Raw genomic sequence first — 21,996 nt, forward strand, 5'->3', positions numbered from 1 at the left:
ACATGAGGCTCTAAGGAAATAAGAAAATCTTCTGTGCACTTATTTTTTATCTTGATCTGAGGGCTAGTTACACAGATGTGTGCAATTTGTGAAAAGTCACCACGTTGTAGTATTAGGTGTACTTTACTGTATGCATATTATACTTCAACACAAAAAGTTAAATATTTGTTAAAGAAAGGATTCTGATTTAGCAGACATGGGATGAGGCTTATGAATCTGCATTTCTAACAAGCTCCCAGGTGATGCTGATGCTACTGGCCCAAGAGCCACATCTGGAGTAGCACTGAGCTAGGCCACTGCTGTCCAAGGATGCATGAGAATTTCCAGGAACACACTCAGTGGACAACACAGACTCCCCATGGAGTCTTTCCTGAGGCTTTGGTCGGGGTTAGAGGTTTACTGAGTGGTGCCCACTCTCACTGTCCGCAGAACCCCATGCAGACGTGTTGGCAGGACATTCCAGACCTGGCCGGCCATCTGCCTACGAGCTACTCCCCAGGCTCATGACAACCTCCCAGAGAAGCAGAGCCTGTAGTCACACTGCTGTCCAGGCCGTATCCTATGGGACTCTGTCTCAACTTGCATCACTCAGGCCTCTGCTTGGGCACCTGGAATGTTCTACCTGGGGCACTCTCCTCTGCTTCCTGAACCCTTCCATACCCTCAGGACTCAGTTCAAATGCTACTTCCACCATGAAGTCTTCTTTGATTGCCCCGTCATGATTCATCCCACCTCTGGATGGCCGTGAGCAAACCTTTCATACCTGACAGTGCACGGACCAGCCTGCCCTGCCTCACAGCCCCTTGTGGAAGGGGAGGTCTCCTCGCTTGATTTCAGCCTTCTAAGAACAGGGAGACCCAGTCAACACTATCTCTGACAAACAGCACCAGGTTTCATCCCCAGTAGGAGCACACTACATATTTATAGGATTGAAATGTGAGCACTTGGAATTACATAGGTTTGCATCCGGTCCCACCATCTTTCAGAAATATGACCGTGGGCACATTACTTAATACTTCTGAGCTGTTGGGGAAAATTAAAGAACTATGCAATAGGTGCAGTGTGCTGAATGGCGACTCCCCAAAAGATATGTCCGAGTCCTGACCCTGGGAACCTGTGAATGTGACCTTATTTGGAAAAAAGGTCTCCGCAGCTGTGATTAACTTAAGGATCTTGAGATGATCCTGGACATGGGGAAGGCCCTAAATCCAATGACAGGTGTCCTCATAAGAGAAAGGCAGAGGGATATCTGAGCCAGAGACACAGAAGACAGCCATGTGAAGACAGAGGTACAGATTGAATGATGCAGCCACAAGCCAAGGAATGCCTGGAGCCCAGAAGTTGGAAGGAGTCTCCCCGAGAGCCTCCAGAGAGAGCATGGCCTTGCCAACACCTTGACCTTGGACTCCTGGCCCCCAGAACTGTGAAAGAATAGATTTCTGTTGTTTAAAATGACCCAGTTTATTTAAATATTATGATGACCCAAAAAGTACTATTGTTATTTCCATTGTACAGAGGGAAAAGTAAGGAATTGAGAGTTTAAGCAACTTGCCCAAGGTCACACAGCTAGCCAACTTCAGAGCCAGAATTCGAAGCCAGACAGTGGCTTCAGAATATGAGCTCTTCACCACTGCTCAAGTGTTGGGCTCATTTCCAAGTCTAGACCCCAGCCAAACAGAGGGTACGTGCCAGGCCTGCCTGGGGCCATCTTTCCTGGTCAGGTCCATCCTGCTCTACGGTTCTGACCCGGTACTGCTGTGTACAGAACACACTTTACAGCTGCTTCTCCAAGTGCAAATTTTAGGATTGCTCTTCCACTTTTGACCCCAATGGACAAATAACGCTTAATACCACGTTGCCTTCATCCAACAGCTGCTGGGTTGGTCTTTATTTATATTTATACTTAATCTCTCACCTCTTGCACATATTTGAAGGCCTCCTAAAAAGCGTCATCATTGGAGACCTGGAGAGCAGGAAGTTTTTCTTTTTGTCTTTTGCAGGTAAGGCACACACTTCCCAAAAGGAAGCAGCCTGTCTCTGTTGTTTACTTATGGAAAGACAAAGCACATTTCAGCGGACTCTGTAGACACGCTTATGGGAAAATAGTCAATAGGACCCAATTTTCAGTTCAGCTGAAAAAGCTGTACTAAGAAGCGGAAGACAAGTATGGAGGATTAGAGGCATGCCAGTTACAAAGTGTGTACACATCACCTGCCAGCCAAACCCACCCCACACCCACAGGTTAGTGGATTATAAACAATCTGTGCCACAGGTCTCCTCCAGGAGGCAACGTGGGGCACTGGGGATAAGCCCAGGCTTGGGTCACAGGCCCTAGGTCAAACCCTGGCTCAGCCACTTATTTAGCCACCAGTGTGTGTGACCTGGGAACAGTCCCTTACTCTCCCTGAGTATCACTTTCCTTATCATCAAAACAAAAGCGGCCACTATGTCCCTGGACTCTATAAAGCCAGCCTGCCTGGCTGGATTCAAACGCTGCCTCTGCCACTGAGCAGAGTGTGACCCTCATTAAGTTAGCTGGCTGCTTGGACCTGAGCTTGCTCTTCTGTAAAATGAGAATACTACCTAGCCCACAGAGTTGTCCAAATCCCTGAACGCAGGCACATTAATAGCTGTTTGCTCTCATAAGTGTTAGGAGGAAAAAAGATGACAGCTGTAGGCTGCCCAGCATGAGTGACACCAGGTAGGGAGGAACAATAGATGTTAGTTATTTCCCTCCATGGCCTTCTATAGCCAGGCCCGTTGCCAGTGAGTCACATGATCTAAAGGATAGGGCTAGCTTTGTCTGAATTAAGTAAGAACTTGCAGATGTGAGATGGTGAGATGTAACGTCCTGATTCTACGTGGATATTGGCACAGACACACTTATTGGGCTGTCTGCCCAGCCACCTCTTTCCTGGAAAGACCTCCCTGCCTGTGATACCACGCACACAGGGATGGTATATCAGGCCCGCGCATTGTGACCCTGGTCACAGCGACTCAGTGGGCCCATGGTTGGTGACTGGCCCAGGTAGGACTGGAACCGGGACTTGGGGCTGAAAGAGAAAGAACGCCCAGCCACTCTCTAGGAAACTGGACTAACACCTGGTTCCCCAGCCTGAGGACTACAGGAGGTGGGGAACCCGGTGGGAGTGGGTAAGGATAGCGAGGAGGAGCGATGAAGGGGCTACATGCAGAGAGGAGCCAAGATGGGAGGCAGAGTCCCAAGAGAGCAAGCTCTAGTCCCTGGCGGCTGACCCTTCACTGAGTGCCAGACACCTTGGTATCCTGGTGCGAAGTCCTTGTTTTTGGTTGCCTGAGCTCATAGTTTCCTGTTACCTGCAACAGAGAGAGCTCCTATGTAACAGAACATCCTGATGGCATCCCAATTCCACAGAAACCAAGCTTCACTCTTCCTTTCCCTATTTGACCACTTACCCAACTCCACTCCCACGACCCTCAAATCTAAGGAACAAATCAGATTAGCTTAAAACACTGTTTGAAGTAGAACACTGTTCAACCATTCTAATATTTAATTTAAAATATGACAAAACAGGGCATGGAATAATTTTAGAAAATTTCTATAAAAATAAAAGCAGAGGAGACTTTTTTCTTTTTTCTTTTCTTATTCCATTAGAATGGTTCTCATCTGGGTCATGATTTCTGCCAAATTCAACACAGACACATCAAATTGAAAAAGGCACTGTTCACCAACCAGACCAGACCATCTTCTGCAAAAATTACTATTTTCATAGTAACTCATGACCATTTTGAAAGCACTACGATAAAATAAAAGGGAAATAAATTATCCACAAGATAAACTGTGGAATATAGGAGAAATGCCAGTCCTAGAGACGAGTTTCTCAATCTGCCATTGGCTGGTTGTGTGCCTTGAACATGTAATCTTGTGTGGATTTTATGTTCTGATCTGTAAAGGGGAATATAATAAACAGAAGTAAGACCACCATTATCTACCTCTCAAAAGTTGCTGGGAGATTCAAATGAGCGAACACTTAGCAAAGTACGCCTTACAGCAGATACTGGGGACAGCAAAAAACAAAAAAGAGGCAGAGCAAAGCTAGAGTTCATTAGATGTAGATATTTTTTGGAGGAGTAAAAACTGCTCAGTAAACCAGCATTACACCTGAGTCCTGGCTTCTTGGCCCAGTTTTGCTACCGTGGGACTCGCCAGCAGACACAGCCCAGTTAACATCAAAAGTAATGGAACTGCCTCTTACGAGGCAACTCCATGTGGAATGTTTCCAAGGAAGCAACAGCAGGGACATTTTAACCATCTAGAGACACCTTCTTTTTCCCACATCCCCTCCTGACACCAATCTTGGCATCAAAGTCGACCAGTTCTTCCTCTCAAATAATAATATTAATAGTAGCCACATTTATTGAGGGTTCTTCTCTGTGCCTTTCAGGCATGGTTTTACACACTGGGTTTACACGTATCATCTCATTTAAGCATCACAGATAAAAGTTATAAAGTACGTTATGATCACAGTCATATTATATCTACCAGAACAGAGGCTCTGAACATTAAACGACGTGGCCAAGATCACTCAGCAGGTAATAGGCATGAGCTAGGATTTGAACCACGTCCTTTGGACATAAAATGGATCCTGCCGCCACTTCCCCCATTACTGTTGCTTAGTTCTACGTTCGTTCGTTATGACCTCCCTCTGGACCACTGTGGGAGCCTCCACCTCCCTGTGTCCTATCCTACCAGCTGCTACTGGATTCTTTTCCCAAAACCTGGCTCACAGATCCCAGCAAGACATACCACAAAAGGCAGGGGCTTTCAATAAATACTTCTAGGATGAATGAAACCTGCGCTTCTGCTGCCTCAGCTTCCTTCCCTCTACAAAACTCCCTGGCCTGTCCATCAGGGTCTTTGAGCTCTGGTTCCCTGACCTTGGCAGTCTTACTACATGAACACCCACCCGATGAGTCCACTGTAAACCACTGTCTCCTCTACTCTCCAGACATGGCGTTCCCTCTGGCTGGCCACCCTTTCCTCAACTCCCCCTGGTCATCCTGCCATCAATGTCCTTTCTAAATTGAACGAATGGACAAATGAGTCCTCCCAAATGTCGGCCATCACTCTCTTAGTGAGTCTAAGCCCGGGACACTGTGTTGCCCTTGCAGCTTCAGACCAGGGCAGGTCTAGGTTCTGCCTCAGTGTGTAGGCTTCCTGGTCTTATCTGAGCTAATCTTTTCTTCTCCTAGGAAGTTAAGTAGGCCTTTGTCTCAAGTCCCAGCTAAACAATACCTTTCTATTGTTTAGCTATTATTTACATAACATAATATAAATCTATTACTTATAATATCTTATATTTATAAGGATACAACATGTACTTCTCTTTAGAGTTCCAAGTGCCAAAAACAAAAAAAAGTATACCCTTTTAATTGAACACAGGATGTGCACATAAAAGTAGAAGACTCCTCAGTAGGATGGCAGAAAAAGAGGGAGCCCAGACTCCAGGGTCCCCTCTTCCTCTTTTGCTCCTGCACTGGGACTTTGCACTCAAAACACTTCTATTTCAAATGAAAGAATATACCTATGGGACAACAGCTTCTGTGAAGATGTTATTCCACAGATGACTCGTCCTAAAGTCTTCTGTTTCGGTTAATGTATTAACTTTGTTAAGTTAATAAATAGGTATCAGTATCTCTCACTCTGTCACTCTCTCTCTCTTTTCATTTTCAATTATCCAGACACCTACGTATGACTTGCTGCTCATGAAAGGCACCGGCTTCAAATGGAAAAACCATGTTTGTGTCCTGTTTCCTTTATGCTGCAAAGCACCAAATGGGTACTTTGAGACTGTTATGAAATCTAGTAACTGGGTGAAAGAATATAAATAATAGGATGGTAGAAAAAAACACCAACCCTCCAAGATGTCACCTGCTACATTCAATATTATATTCTTTAAGCAACCTAACGATTGTTTTTTTTAAAAAGGGTAGTGCTGGTCTGCTCTGGTCTACTGTTGAAACTTTTGGGAATTTCTTTCTCTGAAGTAATGCGTATTGAATAAGGCCAAGGTATAATACAAGCAAGGCTGACTCACTCAGATTACATTAGGATTTAAATGCTTCTGACGCCTCCTTCTAGACTAACAATGATGGTGGAGTTCAAAACCTTAAAGTGGACTGGAAGTAGGATATCTTTTAACACGATCATTTGAATGAAGACTTTTTTAAAATACTGCTTTCCCTTGTAAAATAAGTGTGATGATGCCTTCCTCTGAAATCTAGGGGAAGAGAAATAAAACACATGGAAAGAGATTACACTATTAGCTAATTACATGGTATGCCTTAGAATGACACATGGATGCTTCACAATCTTTTCGAAGAAGTCATAGTAAACAACTAAATTTTATGACCTTTACATAAAATAAGAAGCCAGTAGAAACACTAGTAGGTATTTGTTTATTCAATAATATTTATATCAATTCTGCTAATAAACAGAGATATCTACTGAAAACAGTGAATTTGCATTCAATGTAAATAAAGAAACTCAGCTTATTTTCTACTTCTGTCTCTTAGATTTCCAAACGTAGTCTTTTAAGCCATGACATAAATGGTAAGCCGTAATCTTCAGGACTCTCTTCAATGACAATAGGTCTCAGAGTGCTTTATTTCATTAAATTGAAATTAAACTTAACAAAAAATTGAAAACTACACTTCAAACTATTTCAATTGCTTAATCTAAGGCAAATAAATGCAGAAAACTTCAATATAAATGTATTTTAATCAAAATCTATAAACTGCCCAGTATATAAAGTGCTGAAGTTCATTAAATACATTGCCTCTCTCTCTCTCTCTCTCTCTCTCTCTCTCTCTCTCTCTCTCTCTCTCAACACACATGTCTCTTATGAACAATAGCTGAACAGCTAAGGAAAATGATAAAAATTACTACAAATTTTAATAGTTTTTAGTAATCATGATAGTGTTCAAATCTTTGTAGTTTAAAGAACAAGCTTAGGATAGCGCTAACATTAAACCAGTAAAAATTTAGGCTGCTAAACCCTAGCCACAGACACTTCCCACAGACCATTTTAATTTTCATAATCCTGTTCCTGAAAACGCATACCCCAGAGACTGGGTATATAGATGAGGAGGGGAAACAATGGTAAGAAGGCCAAGGAGTCGAACGTGTAAAGAATGAATAATAGCACGATGCCAGCAAGCTCCGATGAGTGGCTGTGCCTCCTTCCCTCATAAACTCTTGGAAGTGAAACAGTTACTCAGGTAAATAGGTTTGGTCAGGCCTGTCCTTGCCCTAAGCAATGTCAAAATTGCATTTTGTGGTGGGTGGAGGAGACTTAAAACTGTAAGTCAGGAGGCAATTATTAACTTCTCATTTGATGACAGAGAAGTTTCATTCTTACGCTAATTTTTACCTTTGGTATGCACTTGAGAATAATTTATTGTTCTAGCCAACAAAACAAAACAAAAAGAGGGAGAAGGAGGATAGAGAATTGGAAAACCAACATAGCAACAGAGTTTGACTTCATTTCTTATAATCACAGTTCTGACAACCTATTTAATGTGGTACAAGTTTTCTTAACATCTGTTTTGATACTTCCTGCTCATGTGCAATTCAATCACTTGAAGTCTCATACCTTATAATACTAGCTTCCTTACTGGTTGTTTTCGGCATGAACAAGCAATATTGCATATGTGCACGTGCGTGTTTGGAAAATGATTCTATCTTTTCCCGCAATCAGCACTTACCTTCAGGGAAAGCATTGGGCTGCAGCACGTGAAGAAAGGTCTGCACAATTTGAAAGAGAACGTCAATGGGTCCAGGTTCATAAGAGTCTTTGGTCTCATAGTTCGTTGCTGGCAGTTCAAACTCCGGAACATCAGAACCCCTTGTGGATGACGGTGGCTCCTCTGAAACGGTATTTCGGCACAGGCCCAGCAGCAGCAGGAAGCCGAGTGTCGGGGCCATAGTTAGCAATGGGCCCCAAACATGAGGTAGAACTGAGGGCCTCCTGCCTCAGAGGTCTGGAAGCTGTGTTCTGGTGGTTCTGGTGGGTAAGACAGGAGCGTAGTTTCTGTGCAGAAGAGGTATGGGGAGGACTGGGTCTGCAGAGTCCTTGTTTCTGGCAGGGCTGGCATGCGCGATCTCCAGGGGGTCAGTCGCTCAAGGCAGCATGCCTGGCAGGGAGAGAAGGGGCAGCGGTCACCAACACAGCAGCCTGCCTGCAACAGGAGCTGCCCCAAGGAGGCTGCACTGCTTTCAGAGCGAGCAAGCCCTGAAGCCTAATCCGGATGAGGGGCGAGGAAGCAAGCAGAGGCCGCCTCAGAGCCACAGGGCCATGAAAGCGACCAGGTCCCTCTGTGCGGGGCCACACTCAGAACACAAACTCTTTAGGGGTTCAAGCAACACCCGCTAGTGCAGAGATGGCTGTGATGTCTTAGAAACTAACATTTCTTGAGCATTGACTATATTCCAGACACCGTTGTACCTGCTTTACAGGTAGGACCTTGTTTAAGGCATTATCCCATGTTGCAGATGAGGGGACTGATGCAGAGAGGATTTTGGTGGCTTGCCCAAGGTCATGGCTGATCAATGGGGAAGCCAGAATTTAAACCCCAGATTTTGTTTTCAGAGCCCAAGCTCTAGACACCAAGACACTCTCCTTACAGAGCCCTGTCTCTCAGGCTCCAGTCAGAGGCACAGGGGTGCCCAGCAATAGACTGTAGGTTTATTTTTGCTCCAAGTTTGTGTGGTTGTCCCTGTCTCTGGAGATCTATTGTACTCTGCCTGTTATTCTACTTACTGCTCACTGACCTCATTGCAAACATCCCCCTCTCCACTCACCCTCAACACAAACCAGAAGAGGATGGCCTCAAGGGCAGGGACCCAACTCTTTAAGGCTAGGTGACACTAAAATCTATCTTTCTCACACGCTCATCAGGCAGCTGATGGAAACCTTCACCCCAAGTCACAACCACCTGGACAATTGGGGGTCCAGGCGGTAAGAGTCAGGGCAGGGGGGACTTCTGCTCATCCTGGGGACAGGGAGAAAGAAACAGGAATACCCACCCAGGGTCTACTGAGATTCCCATCGTGGACACTGTTCTCCTCATTTCTGTGCTGGGAACTATACACGAGACAGGGCACATAGACGGAGCTCAGTAAGCGCTGCTGAATATAAACATAAACAAGCCCAAACAGCTGACTCGCTTGTGCTGTTGCACGAGGCTAGGCGAACCAAAACAGGACCTACCAGAGGGGATGGGATGTCCTGCTCATCCTCTCTGTTCCTGTGTCAGGAACACTCAGATTTTATTTTTTACTATAGACACACTTACTAACTTCCAAATAAGGACAAAGCGCTCCTGAAACACTGTGAGATGGGGCAGAGGGACCATCAAGACAGTGACACATTGTACAAGGGGCAGGTGGAATCACTGCCTACATTCCACCAAGTCAAAGACGGAGGTAGGATTTCATGAGCTATTTGAATACAGATGTGAATTCATATAGAATCCCCTTAGCTGTTGCCTCATCTTCTAAGTCCCGTCCCACTCCAATTACTTCTGCCCAGAGCTACCAATAGAATCACCCCAAACTCCCCCTTTTTTCAAATCGTGGTTCTTGTAGCTCCCCAATGGCTCCCAGTACCAAGCTTATCAACCCCAAGCTTCCATGTCAGCTCTCTGTCTCACCCACAAATACACCAGAACCCTGGGCACTGTTCCCAAAAGGCAATTTCCCTGCCAGGCATGGCTGTTGCAAATAACTGTCATCAAGCTACGAAGTGTTCTTGCCTTTCATTGGTTCTCATGGGAAACCAGTGCTCTGCTCAGTCTTCAAGTTGTTTCCAGAGAGAACAAATAAGAAAACAAAGCCTGTCCGCTTTTGCAAGGCCCCTCAGTCTGCAAGTCTCTTGGAGATGCACAGGGTAGGAGGAAAGTATGAAAGGATAATTGGGTGATTATTCAAGTAGGACAGGGCAACTCTGAGCAGGCAGGCAGGTATGCCCACACACCACACAGGCGCACATACTTGTACATACCATGTACCACATACCATGTCCATATACAACATACACATATACACATGTGCACACACAGCGCACAATCACATATCACACACAAAGCACACACCATATACACACACTCATACTACACTCACATCTTGCCTTGTTTTATGCTGAAGGACAGGCAGGGAGCTCAGCAGTTGGAAGGAAGGATTAAAGGCTCAGCTGCTAAGACTGGCTTCCTGGTAATGCCACCAAGTCTCAGCCAGGGATGGAGAGAAACAGAGCAGGAGAGACTGGCAGAAGGCCTGTGGGAGAGCTGTGAATAAACTGACTTACAAATTCCCTCCATGAAACAGCAGGGGCAGGGAAATCGGAAAGGAGATGCTAGTTCTCACTAGCGAAGATGGATGTGGCAGTTGAGCTATAAGGCACCTGGAACCGCACGTCCAGACGCCTGTACATCTTGCTCCAAAGTGCAGGTCCCTCTTAAAGTGTAGAGTGAATATTAAGAAAATATTAAAATCTCACTACGTATGAAACACTAGACAACTAATAAAAGTTAAGTGAAAAACGAAGGGTGTTTCCCCTGTGTTAACTGACTGCTAAAAGGGAAGTTCTGAGTGCTCGCCTATTGAGCCACACAGGTAGCAAGCGGGAAGGAGAGCAGCTCCCAGAACTGCCAGCATAAAACCCAGGAAACCACTCAGGGACCAACAGCTGCATCAGCCTGAAATGAGGCGCCTGTTTAACATGCAGATTATCAGACCTCATTTTAGAGATGAGGCCTATTAGTCTGCATTTTTAACACTCTCCCCCGGTGGCTGATTCTTAAGACATCTAAGGTTTGAGAACCAGCCCTGTTCCTGAGTTGCACCTTAGTACGTTCAGACCACTTTCCAAAGACACGCAGGCTTCCCAAGCAGGGCTGCAGGACAACAGAAGTAAAGCATTGACCCAGCCTAGTGGCTGTGTGGGGTCCATGACTGACTCACCTCTGTGGCCCCACAGCCAGGCACACATTAGGCACTCAGTAAGGACTGATAAAATCAAATGGTGGAGGAATGAGGGAGGAGTGACAAAATGGTCATTTTTACCTGTTTTAAAATTGTATCAAGCGTTTGTTTAGGAGCAGTCCTATGGCCTCTGGAGTAGGGTTAGCTGGGTTGCTTGTAGTTACTTCCTCCCACACAGGCAGCAGACTGTCTCCTCACCGGAGTCACCAAGGGCAGAACAACTGATCTACCCTTCTGGGGGGCCATACTTTCTCCTGGGACCCTCAAGTTTGCAGGCTTTGGAAATTGCTCCCTCAGGGGCTATCTCCTTAAGCAGGCACTAGACTAATCATTAAGGTCATGTCACCATTTTTCTGGTTTATGGGGCATTAGCTTCCTGGTTTCCATTCCAAAAGCACTGATCTCAAACTGGGGAAGGGGCCCGAGAGTGTGAATTTTAAACAAATATTTCACATGATTCTGAGCATGGAGACCACAGCTCGGCACTCAAATCCTGGTTTAAAAGCAAACATGGTGACCATCCAGCATCATTGTTTGTCTTCTTTGACGGAACTTCTTTTAGTGGTCTGCCATGACCAAGTAATGGCTTGCACTAAAGCACACCCAGAACTTCTTTTCAAAAGATATTTGTACTGGATGTTTGTCATGTGGGGTTTTGGTGGTGGGGCTGGGTGGAGGCTATGGGAGCTGCCCAAGCTCTGAGCTCACCTTTGTGAGTCTGTGGGTTGCAGCCCTGACTCTCACTGTGAGACCAGCTGAGGTGCCCCAACTGTGCCCTGGGGGGTGACTCAAGCTCAGCCAATCAGATGCTTACTCCTGGGCTTATGAATGGAACACCACACTGAGGCAGACTGTTTCTAATTCATTCTAGAAATGATGGTGGTAGTGCCAGGAGCCACATCCAGAGTCTTAATGGTGGCAGCCATCATACACCAGAGACCCTGCTGCACTCTCCTTGACTTCCGAGCCTGGCTAGCCAGCCTCCTGTCACTTCTCTAAGCCACCCAGGACCCAGTCCTTTTTCTGCTAAAGTTACCCAGAGTTGGCTTCTATCATTTGTAACAAAGCGTCCTGATGTTGAACAAACCTCAGAGAGAGCGCCTGACTCCCTGCAAAACCTATTCCCTTCACATTTCAAACAGCACCAACAAAAGCGCATGTGGGTTAAAGTTTTATTGTTTTCAACCTGTCCTCTGATGCACTTGCTTGCGTCATTGTACTAGAAGCACAGAAACAGTCCAGCACGTACTCTTAAGGAAGTTCATAAAAAAATATTATGGGACACAGTAAGCGAACAAAACTGAAGGGCACTGCTGAAGAGGCAACAGGGAAGGACTCCTTAGTCCCCACTTATTAACTCTGTACAGGAAGCAGCTGTTTACCGTCTCCGCATTTTCCTTTGCTCATCCATCAAATGGGGTTTCAAATAGTGTTGGAGGGTTCGAGATGGACTAGGGACAGCCCCTGGCACACAGCTGGCAGTCAGTGAAGAGTCTGTACTGCCGCTGAGAGAATCCGTACTCGCACCCTGAAAACACAGGGCTGCTCCAAGGATTTTGAAAGCGGAAACTCACAAGTGAGCGAGAAAGGAAAAATAAGAAGTAATGTCTGTCACACAAGTTGAATCAACATTCAAGTCTCGGGGCCACAAAAACGGCAATTTCCCAAGGTTCAACCTAACACGTAACCGCAGTTGTGTCTTCAGTGGGTCTATGTTGGGGCGCGGGGCGGGGAGGTACGTTCAAGTGCCCACTCACACACCTTATCTTAACAAGGTCAGCGGCCTCCCACAGGACCTGGGGAAAACCTTTCTCCAGCCGGGCGGGAGAAAGATGAGCAGCGGCCGCGGGTAGCACCGCAACCTGTTGCTTCAGGAAGCTTGAGGCACCGGCTTCCCCAGCCTTTCACTCCAGCCGGTCGCCAGGCCGGGCCCCCTGCTCTGGCTCCCTCCGCGGCAGGAGCCTCTCTGGGGCTGCAGGACACAAAAGAACAGGCGGCTGAGGGTCCGCCGACCGCGAAGACTAGAGGAATACGCCGCCGCCTGGGGGCGGGGGTTGCCGGAGTAACTTGGCTGCCTGCGGCGCGTTGGCGCGGGTTCCCCGCCGCGGCCCTGGTTGGCATGGATCGGGAGTCGCTAAGGAGAAAGGGGTCTGGAGAGGTGTACCGCCCCCGGGATCGGATCCCTAGCCTCTCTCGGCGCCTGCTTTAGTGAAACTGACCTCGACCCCTACTCTCCTGCACCGCAAAGCCCTTCCTCTGTCCATGCTTCCCTTTGTTGTCCCGGCTGGCGCCATACAGCCGGGGGCGCCCGCAAAACCCATTCTTGATCCCGCAATCGCCAAGGCCCCGGCGCTGTGCACCCAAAGGGGGTAGGGGGAATGCTTCAGGTCAGGGGTGAGTGCGCTCCCCCACGGACGCGGGAAGACGGCCTCACACTGCAGCCCCAGAGCTCCCTCCTGCTATGGTCGCTTGCACCGAGAACTCCATTTGGCAAATCAGAGAACGGTGACCCTTTTCCATACCCACTCGGGAGGCTCAGTGCTCCGGGCCGCCGGTACCAACCCCCAGTACTCCCTCACCGCGGAACAGTTCCCAAGACTCTGACGGGCCTCCCCATCCGTCCTTCGCCCTTCCGAGAGCGAGCCCGCGGCCTCGGGGGTCCCGGTACTGCTCCCGCTCCCGCTCCCTCTGCCTGCTCGCGCAGGGCATTCGGCGACCCACAGCCCCCAGTTCCCCTCCACTGGATGGAAAGAAGACCCACCAGGCAGCCGGCAAAGTTTGCGCGCGTCCGCGCTCTGCCCGGAACTCCCGCTGGCCGGGAGCCCGGACCAACTCGCCTGCTCTGCAGCCCCCCCAGACGCTCTCAGGGCTCACATCACCTGCTGCCGCCGGGCAGGGGCGGGGGCGGTGGAGGGCTGGGAGGTAAGGCGCGTAGAACTAGCCCCTCCGTTCCCCATTCCCCACCCCCAGCTCTCTGGAAGGGAGTGCGCTCAGCTCCTGGCTGGGTCCACAGGCGCCTCCTGTGCTCGGGATGAGGATACGGCCACTCACCGTGCGCCAGGTCCAGCTCCGGCTTCGGCCCGCGCAGCCTCTGCGCCCTCCCCTCGCAGTCTTGCTCGCCTGGCACCGGCTCATGAATGATTTATGAGCCGGCTTCGGGGACCACCAGGAAGGCTTCCGGAGAGGCTCCGGGACGCGTCGGGCGGAGAAAGGCGCCTGCCCTTAAGGCGCGTAAGAGAGGCCCAGGGGCCCGCAGGACCTGTTGCGGCCTCCCTTGCTCCCTGACCCTGATCTGTGGATGGAGCCACCGGCGTGGCAGTGTTTCCTTAAAGTTACTCACCTGCGGCGGGAACGGTGCATGCGGCCAGGTGCCTGGTGGGGGACCCGGCTCGGTGTTTTAAAGATAGCTAAGCCTGGGGTTCTGGACGCTCTCCCACTGGACCAGCAGGGCGGTTTCGCCACAATGGCCCTGGGCACCACCAGATTGGACTGCATCCATTTCCTGTGGCGCGAGTCCCGCTCACCGGAGCACGCCCTTTTCCCAGCACCCACGCCTCCTTTACCTAGGCAGAGCCCTCTTCTTGGAACGCCGCTGACCTTTTACAAACTCCTCCTCTCTCGGGTTCCAACTCAGACCTGCCTGAGCTGACCACCCCCCTCCGTCCCAGGCTGCTTTAGATGCTTCTATTGCCAGCTCCCAACAGAGTTTAATTTAAAAAAAAATTACCCAAACAAAACAAAAGCCAAATTATTTGGTTTCTTAGTATGTACCAATCACAAGGCTAGTGGCTGGAGCTATTTTAAAAAAAAAAAAAAGCAAAAAACGGCATAAACAGTCATTGTCCCATATATGCCTGCCGGCATCCGCTGATCAGGAAACACACGGTGCCTTAATTAATCATTTCATATGGGTCTGATCCTGGCAGCTGTCAGTTGCCGGCATCCCCCACAGTCTTCACCTTCCTGCTAGGCTGCCCAGTGGAAACCTGCTGAAAGTAATCCCTCTTCCAAGTGCACTGACCAGTGTGCCTCTTGTGTCTCTCTCACCACTTCCTGCCTTGAACTGAGAATGCTGTCTGGTTGGACAAATAAGACGTATGGAAGAAAAGCACCTTTTCTTCGGGACGATGGCTAGTACACAGTCGGCGTTTAATGTTCATCATATGGATAGATCGATGGATGGATGGAAGGATGAACAGACAACTGAATGATGGACAGGAATATTAACTCAGTGGCTGTTTCACTTACCCCAGAGTCTAGCATAAAATGCTTCTGGAAAGAGTGTTGTTTGATTTAAAGTTTAAATTCATCTTGAGTGTGCATATGTCCAGGACAACCCATACTGGTTCGGAAACTTCTGAAAATTTCCCTACAGGCCTGCCAAGGGTAGGTGGTACCCGGAGACTTCTAATCAGGCCTTATGTTTTCCCCTGTAGAGCCCCTGCTGGTCAGGGACCTCTCCTTGAACACCTGCCGAACCCAGCACTGCTGCTCAGAAGCAGCCCTCTCTGGATGGGTTCCCAGGTGAACGCTCCCTTCTCAGAGCGGGCTGCTCTAGACCTGCCTTGAGTTTCAGTCCTGCCGCTTTTTGTCACTGTAACTTTGGCTGCTTTATCTCTCAGAGCCTCATTTTCCTTGTCTGCAAAATGAAGAGACTGCCTCACAGGGCTCAATTTTATTCCTAATAATACTAATACCTACAACAATACTATAAGTGGTGAGTGCTAAGGCTTAGTGAGTGTTCAGTGTGAATGAGAACTACACTAAGAGCTTGAAGTGCATCATTTCATGTAATCTTAGCAACAACAGCAGCCTATTACTAACTCCATCTTAAACAGAAGGCTAAATGATTTCAATAATTTGTCCAAGCTCACAGAGCTAGTAAGTGAAGCACCAATGTCAAAGCCAGATCCGGCCTCCAGAGCCCATAATTGCCCTAATACACCAGTGCATAGATAACATAAAACCCCCACCTGCCTGTGCCCCCCCCCAGTAGACAGTGCAATGTGACAGTGAATGCTTCAACTGTTTTTATCCATTTTCGTTACCCCCAACACCTACTCCACCTAGACCATCATCGGTGTTCAATCAGTGAATAAATATATAATAAACAGGAACAAAACATGAAGGTCTGTTTTGAGCAGCCTTAGGCAGACTGTGACAGGACCTCATGATTTGCTCTGTTCAGTTTGGTTTGGAGCCCTAATCCCACAGTCCCGTACATTTATTTCTGTGTCATCTGTTAAATGCAAGTCCAGAAGTTATTCCCATGTATACACTGAGTCATTAGATGCAAAAATTAGGTCTCCTTTTCTGGAATTGCCCCCTCGTTTTTTGTGCCCAAATGAAATCTAACCATGAGACACTGTGGCATCCTACCTAGCAAGTCCTAAGAGATTCATTCAGGTGATGTCACTAACTGCCAATGTGGCCCCTGGTAACTCACATAATCCCCAGGTCTTCACATTCCTCTTTGATCCAGTACCTGTGGTCATGACCACCTGGCTAGAGGCTACCATTTGGACAGTGTGGATAAGGGACATTTCTGTCATCACAGAATAGTCTATTGGACGGTGTTGGGTTAAACAGTGAACCATAATAAAGAAAAAAAGTTGCAGTAGGACTGGAATAGGAAGACTGAGTTTCAACAAAGTTATCAGGGTTTTGTGGCATTCGAAATGAAGTGTTGATTGAGATTAATTATTGTCAGAGTACCCAACACTTGGGCCTTCAACAATCCCAAATCTTTGATAAGATGTTCCTTATGAAGGACTTTGGGTATTTTTCTTAGTCACTAAGATTAAAATAAAATAGGTGAGTGACTATATTATTTTAGTCAACCTGACAATTTCTACCATGAATAACTATGTTTCAAAAAAATAACGTGTTTGTATGACCAACAAACATGGCAGCATATGACCCTTTAGAAAAACAGGGTTGTGTCATCTCAGCTTCCACTGGCCTGCCTTCTTAAGACTGTAATTCTGAAATTTGTGTAAGAGACAGCCAAGGAGAGAGGGAGGAGGGGGCAGAAAGAGAAAGATGGAGTGGGGAAGGAGGGAGAGGTGTGGGAGGGAGGGAGGGGGGGAGAGAGAGAGAGAGAGAGAGAGAGAGAGAGAGAGATTGTTCTAAATAGAAATTCTACTAGTTTTGAAAGGAATGGCCTCATGCAAGCCAAAGTTCTCCTATAAATGTTTTACCTCATGATTTCCTGTTCATCTTGCTTTCCACCCACCCCCCACCCCCCACTTGCCTCTGGGCTTAGATACCAAACAGCAGTATTACTGGTGTTGAATAACCAAAAGCCAAGAAAACATTCTTCTTGTACATTAGGAAACTTCAGGTAAGATTTATAATTCATCCATCAAGCCCATTGCATGCTACTTCAAAGGCAGAGGAAAAATACTTCAGTCCAGTTTAGACAAGGGAGGAAAGAGAGAGAAGGGTCCAGCCCAAAGCCAGGGCCCCAGAGCTTGGACTCTGAATGGGAAACTTGGGGAGAAAATTCAGTCACAGTCTAACGGGGTGGTTATGGAGGTAGTTTTACATTTTATGTTCTGACTCTGTCTTCTGGTTAACTGTTTCAAATAAATGTCTTATCTCTAGGGCTGGCTTTCATCTGTGCCTTTTCCTCTGACATCATTTTTAACGTGCACTAACTCAAATGGAGCTTTATAATTGGCCTTTAGTAACCATATGGAGAAAATGAGGGTAGCAGAAGTAAAAGAATGATAAAGCACTAGGTATTGGATCTCATTTTCTCAAGGAAGGTGAGGTTCTTTCCATCTGAATGCTACTGAACGGTTGCAGAAGGAGGCAGACAGGAAAATTCTATAGTTTTCAGGGTTTTTTAAAATCATATTCCATAAAAGGTTCACCCAGGAACTTGTACTTTATACAACAGCAAAACTTAAATCTTTGCTAAGCAGTGCTTTACCCCTCTGGGAATAATTACTATTAGTTTCCTTGAAAGAACTACTAATTTGCACTTCTCTTTGTCTGTTGTCTCCACACGCAACAGCGTAACTGTTTTGTTTCCTTCTACCTGCCCCCAAAGAAAGGAGAGTCTGTAAGACGGATCCTTTCAGGGACTTTGCTAAATCTTTGTGTTTGCACCTTATGCCTCCCTGTTTGGTCCCAGAAAGATGACTGGACAGTCAATGACGAGTAAGATTCCTCACAGAAGGAACAACTCAAGCGGACCAACAGGAGAACCCACGGGGTTGACAGAGGTGGGCACAGCGCCCCCCCACCCCCACCCCCCCACCCATCTTCCTCAGGCTAAGGAAAGCCTCAGCCTCTGTGGCTGCATTCCTTCCCAGAACTTGCAAGGGAAGTGATTGAATGTTGTGCTCTCCATCTATTCATATGCATATAGGTTTTGTCCCTTGGGGAAGTTGGGACTTATGGTCCAGCTATCTGCAGGCAAGGGTGATTGACTTAAATCGGTTTCCTATTATGATGTATAGGATTCACAGATCTTGAGATTGACAAGCTTTATCTCCTTTACTTTCCCACCGAACTAATAAAAGCTGATGCAAGGCTTGATTGGGGCTTCCAGTCCTTGAGATTGGGGGTCCCTTGGTCTGCTTAAACTCTATTCATGACTACTGTCTTTTCTTAACCCTGCGCTGCCCTCCTCACTCCCCACAACCCTTGTCCCACGGGACACGACAATCTGTTACTCAGTCAGTCAGTAATATTTACTCAGCACCAACTGGAGCCTTCAGGTAACCTGACTCAGAACTTACTTGTGAAAACAACAAAACAAAACCTTTTTTCAACCACTGTCTTTCCTCTTATTTACTCCTGGCATATTTCCCTCATTGGAAGAATTTTCAAAGAAGCATTTTCTGCAAAATTCTCTTTTGCTTCATACTTTATATGTTACCGAAGCTATAGTCAGATATTTATTTTAAATGCAGTAAACTTTCTGCTAAGTAAAAAACTCTTCTTTTTTTGGCCAGCACAATTAAGGGGTTAAATAACAGTCCCAATCCAACCCTGAGGACACTATGCTCAGTGAATTAAGTCAGAGAAAGACAAATACTGTATGATCTCACTAATAGGAGGAATCTAGTGAAAGCAAACTCATAGAAGCAGAGATCTGGCTGGTGGTTGCCAGAAGCGGGGCTTAGAGGGCAAGGGAATTGAGTGAGGTGGTCTAAAAGTACAAACTTAATGGTTATAAGATAAATTAGTCCTAGGGATGTGATGGACAGCATGGTGACTACAATTAATAATACTATGTTGTATATTTGAAAGTTGCCAAGGGAGTAGATCTCATCACACAGAAGAAAAAATTTTGTAACTGTGTGAGGTGATAAATGTTAAGTAAATTTATTATGGTGATCATTTCACATTATATACATATATCAAATCATTACATTGTACACTTTGAACTAATACAGTGTTATATGTCAATTAGATCTCAATAAAACTAGAAAATGTAAAATAAAAAACACATAATACTATATTTAAAAATTACAGTTCCATCCAGCTACTTAAATCAGAGAGTGAAAAAGGAACAGACCTGGGAATGAGTCCTAGCTCTGCTACTCCATTCCTTCATATCTTCCTTCATTCATTCCCTCATTCATTCATTCATTCACTCACTCACTTATATATGCATTCAACAAATGACAAATGTTGATTGAGCTCCTTCTATGGGTCAAACTCAGGTGTGGCAGAGAGTAAAACAAAGGAGACCCTTGCTTACCCCCTTATAGAGGAGAATGTGAAACTAAGCCACCAAATCAATTCTTTTTTTTCCCCTTTCTTCTGCCATCATCTCTCCCGCCCCCCCACCCCCCCAACACACACACACTCTGGTTCAAGCCATTGTTTCTCAGTCTAGTTGTGTAGGACACAGTTCCTGGCCCATGCTGGTATTATGAGCCTTGTGCTCCCCGCTCCCTCCCCTTCTCCCCCCCAAGGCAGTCGTTTGCCAGTCATAACAGCTCAAGGAAGCACACAGCAGACTGCTGCCGACCACTCACCGCTGGCCACTGGCCGCTCCTGGCAGCACACAGTAGCCCACGGCAGCACTCAGCAGCCTGCAGCAGCTCATGCCAACCTCCAGCTGCTCACAGCAGCACAGCTCCAGGGAGAGCTGTTGTTCACAATCTTAGCTATAGAGGGTGCAGCTCACTGGCCCATGTGAGAATCGAACTGGTAACCTCAGTGTTAGGAGCACGGTGCTCCAACCACCTGAGCCACTGGGCCAGCCCCCAAATCAATTCTTAACATCTCTAAACCTCAGTTTCCTCACCTACAAAATACAGGTTTTGCAAAGATTAAATGAGATGATATATGCAACATACCTGGCACATAGTAGGCAATAAATTAAGTGGCAGCTATTATTTCAGCTCTGTTTCTTTGTCAAAGTCTTTCGCATGCGCTTACCCCCACCTTTTTTATTTCATCCCACAAATATTTATGGAATATATCCCAAGGATTTTCAAGGCTTTAGGCCAGAAAGGCTGACAGAGCTGGACATATTCTGACCTCTGCCCTACAGAAGAAATTTTCCAACACTTGGAAAGGGACCAAAAAAAATCCTGATCATCCTTTTGGTAGAGTGAGGGGCATAATCGAATGGACTTTCTAGGAATTATTGGTTTCTACAGAGGTGGGTACCTTTGACTGTATTTCTATTGACTAAGCTATATTACAACATTATAAGAGTAGAAGTTAAACTGTAGAAAACCGATGGCAATGCCAATGAATGTTTTCTGGTAGAGATAATTTCATGTTTACTTTGTAGAAAAGATGATCGCAAACACAACATTTTGTTGACCTATAAGATAGTGACAAGTTTTGCAACTATTAGCAACATTTACCTTAGCAATCCTGATTGCCTAGGAAAACGCGTATTCTTCAAAGGATCCTTAGAACCAGTCTTACTGGTTCCCTCATTAATTCATGAGTTGAGTAAAATCTTTGACATGTGTTCGCTATATATTTGCATGGGAGTCATATTTTTTTTTTAATTTATTGGGGTGACAACTGTTAGTAAAATTACATAGATTTTTTTTTTAATTTATTGGGGTGACAACTGTTAGTACAATTCTGTATTACATCATCTATAAATCCCATTGTGTGTTCACCACCCAGAGTCAGTTCTCCTTCCATCACCATATATTTGGGGAGTCATATTTTTAATTCCTTGAAAACTATAATGTAGGAGCCCGAATGGCGCTTATAATCTCTAGGGAGGCAAACAGCAAATTTTAAACATTAATTAATTTTTTAATTAAAACACATATAAGTGCTGGAAATGGGAAATGCATAGTTACCTCTAAACCTTTGAATAGACTCTAATACTATAATAACTGCCCCTTTGCTGGAAAAGAGATCCTGCAAGCCTCGCGCCAAAGCTTCCTACCAACTTTTCTCCCAACCCCCTCCCAACAGCAGTCCCATTTAGAATAGTCTATGACTAGAGAGCCTCCAAGGAACAAGGGGAAACATTTTAAAAGTTAGATTACAATAGACTCCTTTTGACTGCTGAGAACACACAATGATTTGTTGTTTTTTAATTAACAGTCTCTAGGTTCTTAAAGATCAAAGCAAGTGGCTGGGATATAAATTAAAATATTTCCAAAGTGTGGCTTTCCCTTCAATCCTCAGGATTTAAGAGGAATGACTTTACCCAGGAAGCAGCAGGAAGTATCCAGGAGGGATTGGCTGCGGGGAGCCCATGTGCATGAAACGTGCTTGGAGATGGGATAAAATAGCGAGACTGCCGAATCCCTTCCAATAATCTGGGTAAAATCTGAAGGAAAGAAGAAAATTACAAACGAAGAGAGAGACAAAGGGGATCAAATATATGGTGCTAGAAAGAGAGAAAAAAAATTATTCTAGATCAGGTTTGTTTAACCTTAGCACTCTTGACATTTTGGGCTGGATAATTCTTTGTGGGATTATACTGTGGGAATTCAACAGCATCCTTGACTTCTACTCACTAGATA

At 46.1% G+C, this 21,996-nt stretch overlaps 1 protein-coding gene across 8 annotated transcripts in view; it reads right to left on the bottom strand.

Annotated features, from left to right (window-relative positions):
• Positions 1 to 21,996, bottom strand: part of PROM1 (prominin 1) — a 123,217-nt gene that overhangs the window by 79,113 nt on the left and 22,108 nt on the right. Inside the window, exons 1-2 of one of the 8 annotated variants that reach the window (XM_074321611.1) lie at positions 14,364 to 14,655; positions 7,747 to 8,175 (exon numbers count right to left, since the gene is read on the bottom strand). In XM_074321611.1, coding sequence (XP_074177712.1) covers positions 7,747 to 7,966 — 220 coding nt within the window. In that variant the 5' untranslated portion in view covers positions 7,967 to 8,175; positions 14,364 to 14,655. Of the gene's footprint in view, positions 1 to 7,746; positions 8,176 to 13,602; positions 13,707 to 13,784; positions 14,055 to 14,074; positions 14,316 to 14,363; positions 14,659 to 21,996 lie in introns of those variants that run through there. The other 7 variants (XM_019713028.2, XM_074321614.1, XM_074321625.1 and 4 more) reach the window with 7 other exon arrangements.

This window comes from Rhinolophus sinicus, linkage group LG02, assembly GCF_036562045.2.
Source record: "Rhinolophus sinicus isolate RSC01 linkage group LG02, ASM3656204v1, whole genome shotgun sequence".
NCBI classification, from domain to species: Eukaryota; Metazoa; Chordata; class Mammalia; order Chiroptera; family Rhinolophidae; genus Rhinolophus; species Rhinolophus sinicus.